This window comes from Gigantopelta aegis, chromosome 9 (assembly GCF_016097555.1).
Source record: "Gigantopelta aegis isolate Gae_Host chromosome 9, Gae_host_genome, whole genome shotgun sequence".
Classification (NCBI taxonomy): domain Eukaryota; kingdom Metazoa; phylum Mollusca; class Gastropoda; order Neomphalida; family Peltospiridae; genus Gigantopelta; species Gigantopelta aegis.
The window spans coordinates 48,446,304-48,462,815 of NC_054707.1; the positions used below are offsets into that span (position 1 = coordinate 48,446,304).

General features: G+C 35.0%; 1 protein-coding gene across 1 annotated transcript in view; it reads right to left on the bottom strand.

The window, feature by feature from the left end:
• Positions 1-6,882: 6,882 nt before the first annotated feature.
• LOC121380677 (sperm-associated antigen 1-like) overlaps positions 6,883-16,512 on the bottom strand; it is a 38,626-nt gene continuing 28,996 nt past the window's right edge. The window contains exons 20-23 of the mRNA XM_041509616.1: positions 13,534-13,884; positions 11,682-11,756; positions 10,906-11,001; positions 6,883-9,727 (exon numbers count right to left, since the gene is read on the bottom strand). Coding sequence (XP_041365550.1) covers positions 9,627-9,727; positions 10,906-11,001; positions 11,682-11,756; positions 13,534-13,884 — 623 coding nt within the window. The 3' untranslated portion in view covers positions 6,883-9,626. The remainder of the gene's footprint in view (positions 9,728-10,905; positions 11,002-11,681; positions 11,757-13,533; positions 13,885-16,512) is intronic.

Below are 16,512 nucleotides of genomic sequence, written 5' to 3' on the forward strand. Positions count from 1 at the left end.
TTTTTCAAGTCAGTCCTGGGAATGGCAGTGATCCTACTGGCGGTGCAGGAAGGGTAAAAATAGTCGTTATGTCGTGCTCGCATCGGTCATAGTGGACTCAATCATTTGTTCTGAAGAAGAATTGTAAGTGTACGGGTTCCGATTTTTGTAGGGGGGCAGGCTGGCTTTTGCCCGATTTAAACGAAAATGCCCGAACCTGGATAACAACATTTATTCATATTAGCATTACTAACCAAACAGTTATATAAGATTGCAAACGAATCACTACGCATTATATACATGAATTATAACTAATGTTGAGGATAGAATGATGGAAATACAAGGTAAAAGGTCTCAGATTTCCCGAATATCTGTATGTTTGCCCGAATTTGATGTTTTTTCTCCAGCATTAGGGGACGTTGCCCCCCTTCCCCCGGTCTCGTACGCTTATTGCGAGAGAGAAAGAGAGAGAGAGAGAGAGAGAGAGAGAGAGAGAGAGAGAGAGAGAGAGAGAGAGAGAGAGAGAGAGAGAGAGAGATTTATACATTAAACATCAAACCGTTTACTTTCAATAATAAACTTATGAGTAGACTTAACCATAACTTCATTCTTGTTCTTCTTCTTTTCCTTCTTTTTCATCTTCTTCTTCTCTCGTTGTTACCCTTTTTTCTTTTTCTTTTTTAAAAGTCCTGGACCATAAGGCGTGCATAAAAGGAAGTACTATTTTATTTTGATTTGTACCTGCATATATCAGAATAGAATGTAATGTGAGTGCGTACGTGCGTGCGTGTGTGCGTATGTATGTGTGTATGTTTGTGTATATGTATGTATGTTTACACATGTATGAATATTAATTTTAAGATAAATTGTAAGGCGGGGTATCAAGGCTCCCCAACCCTGGCACTGTCTAATGGTCTGGGGACAATAATAAATTTTAAAAAATAATAATAATAACTTCATTCTCATGTGTTGAGTAATTTGGATTTCCAGAAAGAATAGTAGTGGAATCAAGATTTATATACTGAAACATGATCTTGTTCCGAAGTTCAGTGTATACGGGACAATACCGAATAAAATGCCCACAATCTTTAAAATAATGCTCACAGCCACAGGTTGGTTCATCGGATATAAAACGTGAAACCTTATGACCATTTAAATTACAAATACCAAGACGAAGTTGACAATGTAATATTTGCTCTCTTCTAGTACCCAGGTAGAGATATCCTGAACTTGTGTTGAACTCTCTCCGAGATACTGAATTTTATTCTCAATTTCAATTTAATTCTACCTATAACTGATATTTGTATTTCATGCACAGCACTTTACACAGTTTTGTATTTTATATTGATGTTGATCATCGGTTCATTGATATATTTATAATTTGTTGACACCCAAGTAGCCGATGTATTTTTCGTGCTGGGTGTTGTTAAAGATTCATTATTCCAGAGGCGGATCCAGAGGGGGAACCAGGGGTTCGCGTCCCCCCCCCCCCCTCAATTTTTCAAGTGCCCTCAAAATGTTCAAGTGCCCTTTTTGTTTGTATAAAAATTGTTTTGCACGTAAGCATTTTTAGCTGCATGAAGATAAGTTATGCGTATATGCGGATGTGTGTATGCGGATGTGTGTCTGTGTTACAAAGTCTCAATGGAGTTCACCATATTGTCTAACGCGAGTAAAGTTGCATGATCTAAGTTGCATAATGATACCCAATAGGTTGGGGTTTTTTTTAATTGTATAGATCTTCAAAATTACTAATGAACTCTGTCATTTTTATGTATATCTGCCCTACTTAGACAGACCAGTCTCTAGAATAGTGCCCTTTAAAGTTATAATTTACAAGTGCTCCTTTTATAACTGCCCTACCTAACCTATACAGAACCGTCCCTAGAATAGTGCCCTTTAAAGTTATAATTTTTAAGTGCTCTTTTGTATTGTTTTCATGTATAATTGCCCTACCTAGACAGAACCGTCCCTAGAATAGTGCCTTTTAAAGCTGTAATTTACAAGTGCCCCTTTGTATTTATTAAGATGCCCTTTTAACCAGTCAATGTGCCCCTTTTTTTTTTTTGCTTCTACCCTCCTAAAAATGCCCTGGATCCGCCCGTGCATTCCAGAATAAATTTTTTAACGATTACCGTATGATTGGGTACAGCCGTAGCTGGCATTAAATCACAATTTATTGACATCATGAGGTTTTATTTTATTCTTTTTCTGGAATGGACACTCATACGGCTTCAAACAGAGAATAATTGTTCATTTTCTTTCCCTCCCAGGTCGAGAATTCACCAACCTTGATGCCGCGACGCACAATGGTTTCCATAGTGACGACGTAAGACTACATGTATCTGACAACAGATCATCCAGCATAGAGCAACTTCGTATGAAAGCCAAGGAACATTCGCATGCCATGACCATAGTTCAGTAGGCCAAACAAAGGAAGTCAAAGAATACTCACATGCCATCACTAAAGTAGTGTCGGAAATAGAATAAAACTGATTTTCGTCGATTATTTCTTTCATATTAAATTGACAAGTAAATATTTTGTAAATACCTATTTAATGTTACTCTACCTAATTTAGTATTTACTTGTTCGAGTTCTCATTGATGTACAAGGTGGTATTTACTCTTGAAATTAAAAGAAAAATGTCAGTAAACAGGTGATTTGTGCACTTTATTGGAATAGACTATAACAAATTTTGATCGACGTGTCAATTTCATTTACCCTTAAACAAACTTTTAATTTAAAACTGCAAGTATTTTGAATTGCAGCATAAATTATTAATTATGGTCAGCATATTTAGTGAATATAAATTCAATATAAGTACATTAGAAATTTACCCAGTCTTGCAATCACTTAAAGGTGCAATATCATAGTTATATGTGAGCATCTGTTTGTGATGAAGATTCTCCAATAAAAATATATTTTCTACTAGTAGATAAAATTATTTTGTTTGACAGTTTTGCTCAAAAGTTACTCAGAAATGTCTACAAATATTTTGTTTTGGAGAGGGATAGGGGTAAACCATCATCAGAGACAGTCCCTCACATATTGCAACAGCAATGGAATTGACACATGTCGATCTTTTTCACAAATCACCTGTTTACCGACATCTTTCTTTTAATTTCAAGAGTAAACACCACCTTGTACACCAATAAGAACCCAAACAAGTAAATACTAAATTAGGTAGAGTATCATTAAATAGATATTTACAAAATATTTACTTGTCAGTTTAATATGAAAGACAAATCGACGAAAATCAGTTTTATTCTATTTCCGACACTACTATAGTCAAAGGATAATCGCATGTACGCTCAGTCCAATGGACTTAATGTTAACTGTATGTGAAATGTTATCGACGAGCATATTCCTGAAAACGGACTGTAAATAAAAGAACGCTTGCATGCTGACAAATACTTGAGTAAATTTACAGCTACATACTCATGGACTGACGGACAGACGGACGGACGAACACACACAAAATCGAAAACAAACATAAGACATTATTTACTCCCGAGACGGAGACACGGGGGGGGGGGGGGGGGAGACAGACAGTTAAAGTTTGTTTTGTTTAACGACACCACTAAAGCACATTAATTTTCGGCTACTGGAAAGAAAGAATTGTTTTATTTAACGACGCACTCAACACATTTTATTTACGGTTATATGGCATCAGACACACAGATTTTGAGAGGAAACCCGCTGTCGCCACTACATGGGCTACTCTTCCGATTAGCAGCAAGGGATCTTTTATTTGCGCTTCCCACAGGCAGGATAGCACAAACCATGGCCTTTGTTGAACCAGTTATGGATCACTGGTCGGTGCAAGTGGTTTACACCTACCCATTGAGCCTTGCGGAGCACTCACTCAGGGTTTGGAGTCGGTATCTGGATTAAAAATCCCATGCCTCAACTGGGATCCGAACCCAGTACCTACCAGCCTGTAGACTGATGGCCTACCACGATTTTCGGCTATTGGATGTCAAACATTTGGTAATTTTTAGTCTTAGACAGGACACCTGCTACATTTTCCCCATTAGTAAAGGTATCTTTTATATGCACTATCCCACTGACAGGATAGCATACACCACGGCCTTTGATATACTAGTCGTGATGCACTGGTTAGAATGAGACACTGGTAGTATATTTTGTTCTTCCAAATATATACATTTTTAAAAAATCAATAACATAGCTCGTACCTCACACATACCTTCAAATATGCTTCTTATTGGTGTGCAAAAGACGACGCATGACCATAATTCAATGGACTAAATAAAACGGTCAAAGCAAATTCAATAAGTGAGAAGTGCACATCGATTCTTGTTTACCAATATACAAGTTAGACAATTAGAGTTTTAATAAATTCATGAATGCTTTCATCATAAAGTTACACAGATACCAATTGTCTTCTTCATGTAAAGTCTTATTCTTATTTTAAGTATGTCATACCATTTACGTTATCACTACTTCAATAGGGCTAAAAGTGGACTTTTATGTGATCTAGACTGAAGATGGTCCTCACTTAAATCGAAGAATGGTGCATTACATCCAGAAAACTTAACTTGATGATCTATTCTAAATGCTTCGATAATAAAAAAAGATTTTGTTTTATGTGTTTATTTTTGTGGTTACTTCAAGAAAGATGTCCTGGGCACACAACTCGGCTATCTGTCCAGGATAGGGGTTAATAGCTAGTGGTTAATGACAGAGAAGTCGATGTCATGGCCTTACATCTTCCCATTGAATTGTTAGAACAATCTCTGGGTAGGAACAGGGTAAGAATCCAGTACCTGTCAGTTTTAACCACAACACCACCGGTATTAAAAAGTAGGATCACAGCTTTAATTTGTCTGTCTGGTCTATTTGACAATGGAACACCCTCCAGTTATGTTCTAAAGCAAGAATCAGAACTGGATTTTTAGACACATTCTTCTCTGCCACATTTTTCTCAATGTTTTACAGTTTCCATAAGGAAACTGAAACACCTGACACACATAACAACAATGATAAAGAAAACATGGTGGTCCAGATGTTTTAATGAATAGTAAATTACCACAAACAAAAAAATCCTAATAATAACCACATCCTCTAACTTTCCTCCCCAAAAGGAAGAATTTTAATATTATTTTTAACGCTGTTTTATCCCAAGAGAAAACTATTTTACTGGTTTTTAAAATGAGAAAAATAACATCAACTTTATCCCAGGAATACAAAAAAAAGAGAAATTTGGCCATTAACAAATATCCCATGTAGTACTAAAAGTAAATAATTTACTTGTACAGTAATAACATTAAGTTCATGCACTCCTGTTTAAAAAACCAAAATGGGGTACATCAATAATAGGCATTCGCAATAAAAAGTAAAAAGTGAACAACATAAGTAAAATGAATATTACTAATGATACTGTGTACTTTTTAGACCTAATTATTGTGTAACCTGAAAAATGTGAATAATATACAATTTGGTTAGCAACACAATTTGCATATAAAGTGTTTTTTTTTATGTTTGCATAAAGACTGTAAACTGCACACACCTCAATACATTGATAAATAAATCTGAGGAATGCTTGGGAGATCATGTGCTCACAGTCACTTACTAGACTGGGTTTTGCACCTAACATAAAATGATTGTAATAGGATAAGATATGATGAAAACCAGTCAACTTGTTCATCCTGAACATGCCATTATATCATGTAATAATAATAATAAATTTATTTATAGAAGGTAGCTCAATTAGTTCTAGACTATTCTCCCCTGAGGCCTTCTTACTAATTATAACATGAGCACATTCAAAGGCTACAGCCATGTAAAATATATATCTTCAAAAACAAACAACTTGATATATGATAAACCATAAATTCACAGCAGTGCAGTAACAGTAATATCTTCACAAAAACACAAATAACATATTTCATATTTAATTAGCAAAAATAATTTATTTTAATTAATAAAAAGAATATATAAAAAAAAAAACAAGTGTTAGTGTTTAACACACACACGCATATATATATATATATGAAGAGTTTCATCGCAAAACGCCATATTAAAAACCATTGTGCCAACACCACTCGGACGCTGTTCACACGTAGACAAACACAAGTTCAAATTCAGTTTTCAGCAAAATGCGATACGATTGTCTGAGGATATATCGCAGATTGCAGAGAAACTGGCATAGTGTTTATGGTGGTTTGGAATAAAACGTTTTTAGGACTGGGTGTGTATAGTGGCGTTTATCGCGTTTTGCAATGAAACTCTTCATATATTATACATTCATTGTTTAATAAATACTCAACACTACAACAAAGAATACTGCAAAATGTGGCCTATATTCCAGTAACTATTACGTGTAACTCTCATTACAAAACAAAACATTTTTGTAAAGATGTCACTTTACAAAGATAATTATTTTATTTTCAGTTTTTAGTCAGTTCTACAGAAAGCTAATATACTGTAACTTTATTGCAAGTACTTTCACAGTGAAAACTGTATGCTAAAAGGATTATTAGTAGGAATATTGCTTCGAGTAACATTATTACCAGTCAACACTACATGTATATTTATGAGATGAATGTTAATAATTCTATTATATTTCACACACGGGCACAAGTATCATAACAAAAAAACTAAGAAATATGATATCATCTACATAAGCTATTGTCATAAGCTATTTTCGTGAAGACCTTGTATTTGACTATTTTTATATTTTTGCATGGCAGTCTTCCTTTGTTTAACCCAGCCTAATGGGAAAACCTCAAAACTGGACTGGATGGGTTTTTTTGTGTTTTTTTAACGACACCACTAGAGCACATTGATTATTTAATCATTGGCTATTGGATGTCAAACATTTAGTAATTCTGACATGTAGTCATCAGAGAAAACCCGCTACATTTTTTCTAATGCAGCAAGGGATCTTTTGTATGCATCATCCCAGACAGGATAGCACATACAACAGCCTTTGACATACTAGTCGTGGTGCACTGGTTAGAACGAGAAATAGCCCAATAGGCCCACCGACGGGGATCGATCTGGATGTTAAGAAACTGAATCGTACATCTTAAAGCAGAAATGGGAAAATGACTGCCACAAATAAAATGTGTAGCAACACCCAACATCGCCACCTGCCATTTTTTTTGGCATTACAATTAATTGATTGTTTGACATCCAATAGCATTGATTACAACAGTCAGACTATTATATCACCTTGGAAAGCCAAATAACTTTGATAGAAGCAGGAGCAGGGCAAAATTTTTTTTTAAAAAGGACTGTGCAAAGCAGTTAATTTGTTAGACCTATTAGGTGAAATAGAAATTCACCTCATAAAACTTCAAAAAAAAAATAACAGGTCATTTTTCCAAGAGACATGTTGGTAGGATTATCTCATCTGCTATTTAGCTTGTAATTGTGTTATATTGTAATTCCATAATGCTCTAAACTACATCTTAGAGGTCCAGTTTTCTACACACCATCCCAAACCCTTCCTTTATGTGCGGTCTTATTTCTAGCTGGACATTGTTTTATTTTTTTTGAGCAGGACATATTTCTTTAGCTTTCTGCTATTCTGAAAAACGTAACAGCAGGTCGTATTTTACTTCCTATTTCGAGGTTTGGGTGAGATCAACTTTTGTGACCATACAAAATAAACACTATTGCAAATGTGCACTGCATGGTTTCTAATTGGAAGGCTACAGCCATACCCCTGGCAGGCACAATGTAGCTTCCATTGGCATCCTTGTACAGGAGGTCACACTGTAACTACAATGAACCTCTAACTTATCCTCCCCTGTAACAGCTTGCAAGTTGCAAAGGTCATTTTCTAAAATGGTTTTTGTTTGTCTCCAACACAAAAATTCAAAATAAGGTCTTAAAGAGATATAAGCAATATTTTATTATAAAAAAGCACAAAAGCAAAGACATATGGTTAATGAATGCAAATGATTTCAGTGATTCCCTATTCTAATACGGCCAACTTCTTAAATATAACAAAATATTGTTTTGTTTAGCAACATCACTAGAGCACACTGATTTATTAATCATCGGCTACTGGGTGTCAAACATTTGGTAATTTTAACAGTCTTAGAGACGAAACCTGCAGATGGCTTAATGTCTGAAAGTAAAACAACAAAAATAAATTCAACTTCTTTTTCAGGGTAGCCAATCATATTTCTCTGCTGGAATAACTCAGTGTTTCGAGTTCAAAATTGTATAATGTATGTAAAAACTGGACAGTCTATTAAAGAAGATACAAGTTTTTTCTTTCTGTTACATACAAAAAATGTCCAACTAAGAGAGATTAATAAAGAAAATATAACATCAAATTTGTTAAGCAGACAACATTTTTTACTATGGACAAGTATAGTTGTTTTATTTATATCCTACCAATGCTTTTATAAATTGCACATAAAAATAGAAACATTATTATTTCAGAAGTACTTTTTCTTTTCTGTCAATTCAAACTGAAATAACTGATGACACTTAAAACAGTGCTGGTACACGGTAAAGTCAATCTGGGCCACTCTTTCAAGTGGCTGTTTAACACTCATGTGCAGGATTCACTCTACAGAGCTGGTATTTATTACCCTCTTGGGGGACAATAAACAGTTACATAAGTATCTTCTTATCAGACTATCTTTATGGCATAAACTGGCACTCCCATTCATTCAGTAATGCAAGTGAGTCAGATTTGATACTACGGACAAAAACAATCGCTGTGAAATAATTTTTATCCATGGTGAGCTAATTTTTGTGTAACTCTCGGACTAGTGTAATCAAAGAATTTAAAGTGACAGACCCTAGTTTTTAAACACTATGATGTATGTTTTTTACTTTTAAAGCTGTTTTTTATCATTTAAATAAAAAGTATTTACATTTTATTGTTTACAATATTTATTTTTCTAGACCTGATGTGGTTCTGGTCATGCAATTTTTTGTAATACCCTGAAATGCAGTTTTCATAATTCTTAAAACACACATTCATCTGAGAAATAATGATTATCAAGACTAGCTCCAGTTACTTTTAGACAGTATTTCCCCGTTAAAAACCCACAGACTTTAGCGTCTCTCTGTTATAACCATATCCAGATATGTTGCATGTTTGTGATTAACTGAACTTGGTGTACATTTTCACTGGTTAAAACTAGGATCTGTACCTTTAAGAACATAATGAAATTATAATCCACGAATACACATAACATGAATTTTATACTACTACAAATTTAACTACACAACGAAATGTTTTTTTTCTTCATAAAACCACACATTTTAAACCTATGAAAATATAAAGGATTTCAAAGTAAAATGATTTCAATCAAAAGGCAAAAAGCATGATACTGAGCACAGAAAACTGGAATGTTGAAAAAAGAATCAAACTCTATTGTGTTATCTAATGTTATTAACCTAAGACAGGTGCTGACTGAAGAATTGCACAGAAAACTATAGTCATACATACCATACTTAAATAACTCTTCAATTGTTAGTGAACACATTGTCATAAATTATTACTGAAGTATAGAACTGGATCATAATTTACAAACACAAAGGTTTTTATATTAAATGTCACAAGTACATTAGTGTTATTGCCATAGCATTAGCTGCAGGTAAATATCACATGGCGACGTTATCACACTGGGTCAAGTTAACTACAGTGTCTGTGCTATACTTTAACGCTGTATTTCTCTCGTAAGTAGTCAATGTCGCTTGCAGAGTACATCTCGGATTTGTGGGTGGCTAGGCTGGTCATGATTTCTCTCATTTCTGAAAATATGGTTTTAAAAGTATAAAGCACATATTTTAATTTTAAATTATTCAATACTTCAAATAAAGTAGCATCTGGTATCAATACACAACAGTTAAAAGAGCATTATATAATGTACCCTTATTAATATACAGATGAGTTATTACCAATCATAATGTAGTGTTTACCATGGCAATACATAATAGTTACTAAACATTATATAACATATGTATAGTAATATACAGATGAGTTAAAATACTGTAGTCTTAACCATTGCAATGCACAATGCAATGCACAATAGTTACTATAACATTATATAACATACCTTCAGTAATATACAGATCAGAGTTATTACAAGTCATACTGTAGTCTTAACCATGGCAATACACACTAGTTACAACAGCATTATATAACATACCTTCAGTAATATACAGATGAGAGTTATTACAAGTCACACTGTAGTCTTAACCATGGCAATACACACTAGTTACAACAGCATTATATAACATACCTTCAGTAATATACAGATCAGAGTTATTATATTGCACACTGGCCCTAACTTGCATGAGTTCCCTCTTTCCAATTCGGTGGACCGATCAAAATGTGCCAAATTTCCTTCATTCAAATTGTGCACCTTTTTTCCTTTGGCATTAATCCTATGGGACATTCCAAAGTCCATACCCACCAAAACCAACTCCCTGCCAGTTGTCGACCTCAGTCGGGCTACTGGTGCTCCCTTGCACCTGCCACAGTGGGTGGTCCCCTTTTCCTCCCTCCCCAACCGTTTCCTGTCCTGGACAGAGGAGCCGGCACCTGTGCCCAAGACAGGCGTGTGCTAAAACAGCTTGCTCGGAATGTGCACGCTAAAGCTTATGACTTGACTGCATTAGTTGCTCCCCCCCCCCTCAACCCACCCTTATCTTGAAATACAAAATAGTGCTATTTTATTTTAGACACATTCATGATATTTTTTGTACCCAGAGACTACATTACTGTACCCCAATGTTTATTGTACTGAAATGAATACAGGAACACATACATATAAACAAATGAAGCATTTATTTGGATGCTAACAAAGATACTTTATCTTTCAATAAAACTGGACTAAAAACACTGAAAATAAAAGAAAATAAAGAGAAAATGTCATGACTGATAATCAAGATATAAAACTAAACAGAAGATATGTGTAATTGTTTACCATTTTTGTCCACCTTGGACATGAACATTGACACAGTGCCAAATCGGGACACTTTGCAGAGATGAAAAAGAGTCTTGTATCCTCTGTCAAAGTCTTCTGCAATGAAACATAAATATATATGACAGTTTTAAGTCAAACTCATTGCTCATTTATTATAAAACGTACCTGATAATAAATATATTAGTTTTAGAAAAACGACTAACAATCAGTTAGAAGGTACATTTTCCAAACAGATAATGGAAGTATGAAAGCATTTTAACCCTATAACAGCTGACATACATTTTGTTAAAATATTTAAAATAATTATAATTTTTAAAATCTTCCAGAGGTTTCTCACGAATATCTGGATTTTGGTATACTCTGTTTTTGTTTTGGGGGGGGGGGGGGGGGGGTGTTTTCTAGACTAATACAATATACTAATAGTAATAGTAAGTGTTATTGTGAGCGTTATATCTGAATTTTTTTTTTTTTTTTTTATATCAAATTATACAAAAGATATCTCAGGTGTTCAAAGAGTTAAAAAGATGTTACGGTGCTCATGTTTTAAAGCACTGCAATAGTATTCAGCACGTTTTTAAGTTACAGTAATAATAATTATGAATCAAGGAAAAAAGATCTATTACATTTTTCAGTAATAATTTTACAATAGCCTAATTACAAACACATAAAGCAAAGCTATGTAAAAAGAAAAAGAAAGTAATAATGAAACTGGGTTAAATTCAGACATTTTAATACTTTTGTGGGTGGTTTTGGGGAGGTGGCATTTTAGTACTTACTATTTTTAATGAAGTCATTTTTCACACAAGCAGTGATCTTTTGCAACATAGGTCCATCAAAGTGTTTACTAATTACTGAAAAAAATAATAATAATTTGATACTTTCAATCAAGTCATATCATGTGAATGAACAAATTGTAATGATTTTCATCTTTTACAAATTATAAAAGAAATGTATTTTTTAGATAATAGATTCAGAAATCAGTAAATCATTTAAAAAAATTTCACACTATTAACAGCATTAGATTTTTCTCTTATTTTATTTTAGTAATTAATTTTGTTTGTTTTGTTGTCTACATAGCAGAAACAAAAATTACATATTGTTGTTCACCTTTATTGGGACAGACCCTTAAACAGTAAGGCGTGTTTTTCACTATTAGAGCCATTGATGATAACTGAAATCAAACATTACATTAACACAAAGAGTGGCTGTAAATGAGACCTCTTGGTAACCCTGACAACACAAGAGTGGCTGTAAATGAGACCTCTTGGTAACCCTGACAACACAAAGAGTGGCTGTAAATGAGACCTCTTGGTAACCCTGACAACACAAAGAGTGGCTGTAAATGAGACCTCTTGGTAACCCTGACAACACAAAGAGTGGCTGTAAATGAGACCTCTTGGTAACCCTGACAACACAAATAGTGGCTGTAAATGAGACCTGTTGGTAACCCCTGACAACACAAAGTGGCTGTAAATGAGACCTGTTGGTATCCCTGACAACACAAATAGTGGCTGTAAATGAGACCTGTTGGTAACCCCTGACAACACAAAGAGTGGCTGTAAATGAGACCTCTTGGTAACCTTTGACAACACAAAGAATGGCTGTAAATGAGACCTCTTGGTAACCCTGACAACACAAAGAGTGGCTGTAAATGTGACCTGTTGGTAACCCCTGAAAACACAAAGAGTGGCTGTAAATGAGACCTCTTGGTAACCCTGACAACACAAATAGTGGCTGTAAATGAGACCTGATGGTAACCCCTGACAACACAAAGTGGCTGTAAATGAGACCTGTTGGTATCCCTGACAACACAAAGAGTGGCTGTAAATGAGACCTCTTGGTAACCCTGACAACACAAAGAGTGGCTGTAAATGTGACCTGTTGGTAACCCCTGAAAACACAAAGAGTGGCTGTAAATGACACCTCTTGGTAACCCCTGACAACACAAAGAGTAACTGTAAATGAGACCTCTTGGTAACCCATGACAACACAAAGTGACTGTAAATAAGACTTCTTAGTAACCCTGACAACACAAAGAGTGGCTGTAAATGAGACCTCTTGGTAACCCTGACAACACAAATAGTGGCTGTAAATGAGACCTCTTGGTAACCCTGACAACACAAGAGTGGCTGTAAATGAGACCTCTTGGTAAACCCTGACAATACAAAGAGTGGCTGTAAATGAGACCTCTTGGTAACCCTGACAACACAAAGAGTGGCTGTAAATGAGACCTCTTGGTAACCCTGACAACACAAATAGTGGCTGTAAATGAGACCTCTTGGTAACCCTGACAACACAAGAGTGGCTGTAAATGAGACCTCTTGGTATCCCTGACAACACAAAGAGTGGCTGTAAATGAGACCTCTTGGTAACCCTGACAACACAAATAGTGGCTGTAAATGAGACCTCTTGGTAAACCCTGACAATACAAAGAGTAACTGTAAATGAGACCTCTTGGTAACCCATGACAACACAAAGTGACTGTAAATAAGACCTCTTAGTAACCCTGACAACACAAATAGTGGCTGTAAATGAGACCTCTTGGTAACACCTGACAATACAAAGAGTAACTGTAAATGAGACCTCTTGGTAACCCATGACAACACAAAGAGTAACTGTAAATGAGACCTCTTGGTAACTCGTCGGGTGCCACGTTCCTCAGCAGATCGGCGTACGGTTGTATCCCCTGTGATGTCTTCAACGCATTCCACGCCTGGATGAACTCGTACGGGCTGGCCTTCTCCAAATTGGGAACACTCGGGGCAGGTGTCGGGGAGTTGGTGCCCGTTGTTTTAGCAGATTTTGCTTTCTTTTTGGATTTTCTATTAGGCTGAGTGCCTGCATCTGTAGCTGGACTGGCAGCTGTTTTGTTTCCCGTGGCTGCAGATTTATTCTCAGCGGATTCAGCTCCTGGCTGTTTTCCTGCTGCATTGGGGACCGACTTCTTCGATGGCAAATGTGTTTTAGTTTCAGATTTTTCTGCAAACAAAAATAAAATTAATTGATTGTTCATTGATAATATTATTAGTCAAGTTCATAGATCTCAGATTTAAATGACAGGACTAGGACTGGCACTAGCCAAATTCTATATTAAGTTAGTGAAAAAAATTAATGCACTGATTGAAAAACAAGTATGGTTTTGCATTTTTAAAAAGATAATTTGTCAAAACGTTTTGCCCACCCAGAGCTAGCCCTGAATTATTACATTTAAAGTTAATCAAGAAATGCAATATTTTCAAAAACAAGTGTTCAAAGAGGAAATGAAACTTTGTTCATCATCATCTCTAATTTGTGCAATTTTTGACTATTTGATTTCAAACACATAATTCCAAACAGACAAGATACAAGTCACGGAGCCTTGTTTAAATGGATATGTCAGAAAATCAATGAACCACTTTTACATGCCCATATCCAATTCAAGCATGTCCACCTTGGGTATAACCTCCGACACTGCAAGTGCTCACATTCAGGGCTGAATGTATTCCGTTTTACATAGGTAGCAGGGTTGAAAATTAGCAGTTGCCCATGGCGACCTTTATTGGCTAAGGGCGACAAAGAATCTTACAAAGATAGTCCATTGGGTAATCATCAATTTTAGGGTTTGGTGGGTACAGTGCCAGTAAGAAAAAGAAACGCACTAAAACTGAATCGAATGTGACAAAACAGACTGTGTCTGTGCTGGCGCGAACTGCAGATCTGGCAGCAGAAGACAATACAACATGAAATAAGAACAGATCAGATCTAACATCTTGACACCAAGACTTACATGATGACTTAACCGTCCAAAGATTACTGTAATTAGGGGATAATATCACTGTGTTTCGTTGTTACCTATAAGGACTTATCACAACATTTGGAAGTCGAGTCCCTAAATCCAAAACTTTTGTGATAAATCCTTATAGTTAACAATGAAACTGATATTATCCCTATTCTAATACTACCCCTATTAGGAGTATCTGTAAGCAATTTTATGGTGTTTTTATTAAAGAAATACCACAAATATTAAAAACCTAATTATCTATTCTCCTTACGATATTCAATGAAAATGCTTGTAGTAAGTAAAAGTATGACGTAATTGGGTTTTTTTCGTTCTCTTCACATGACATCACTGACTTAGGAGCGAACCAAAGACAAATTTATTGGCATTGTAGTCTGTATTTTGAACATGATTTATTGTAATACAGGATACACTAAAAGAAATATTATCGTTGGCTGTTAATTTCTGTTGCAAGATATATGGATATGATTGGATTTTACAATTTTGAGCAGTGTTTCAACTTCATATTGAATAATTTTGAGGAATTCACCTGGTTTAATTTTGTACAAAATCAACTTTAATGGGGTAGGTCTACAAGTTCATAACTGTTGCTAACATATTTTCACATAAAGTTTTTATAAATACATAAAATAATATGCATTTACTAAAGTGTATTATTTGCAAACGTTTTTCAAAATTGTGCGATATTTTAAAGCAGTTAATGTTTAAAATTGTGTTTGAAAAATCAAGTCCTTTCCACCTTGTCTTCTTTATCAATTTTATTGTCCCAAAAAGTATGTTGTAAACAAAAATAAGGTACTTCAGAATGTGATATAATTATTTCTGATGAACCTGCTTGCACTCTTTTAAGAACACAAATTAGAAGAGCAGACCACAAGACACATGCTGGTGACTGCCGCGATTGATCAGTGACAGGACCGTACTTGGGGTGGGTGGGTGCACGTTCATTGCTGTTAACAAAGTGTTAAAAGTTACAATGGCACGAAATAACAACAAAATAGTAACATGAGGCTAAGTGACGGCATATCGGAATTTTGTCATTGTGTTAAATCCTGGTTGCCCATGACAGCGTACATCTACCGTCCGATTTATCACGAAAATTAACCAATGGAAAAAAGGCTTATATGAAATTTTTATTAGAATAGATAATAAATACTCTTTTATGCTTTGTGATATGATACATTATATATTTTCGTAAAATATTTGGTATGATATTTTTCAAAGATTTATTTTTCAACATTTATTTTATTAGTAGCCTACTACTGTAGCATTTACAATATCCAAATTAAACGTACACGCATGCGTACACCAACACCCACACCCGCACATTATTACATTTTACTGAGGCAGAAAATATTAATTTTTTAACTATTGTCCATTTGCGTCAAAAGGGAACAGATGAATTGGCATGTAGCTTCATAGTGAATAAAGATAAAATTCATATAAAAAAACATATCAATTTATTCAGTTTTAAACCTATACTATCTCAAATATTAATTAAAAAGATTTTGTTTTTACAAATTACCATGAAACTGCTTAGGTTAAATTTTCTTGTTTTACATTTTTTAAGGCAATTGTTGGAAAATCCAAGGTAATCTGAATGACAAAACCGTAATACATGATGCAAAGTTGAATGAGCAATTGGCAAAATAGTGGATTATTCCATGAATCTCTATCAAGTGCTTCATCTATAGAAGGACAGCCACTCCCAAGGAATTAGTTTACTTGAAATTTCACTACTCTTGAATTGCCACAAAGTTTATTCCTCCCCTCTTGCATTGCCGAGGACTGCCACTCCCAGACTAGTTTACTAAAGCACGCACAATTCT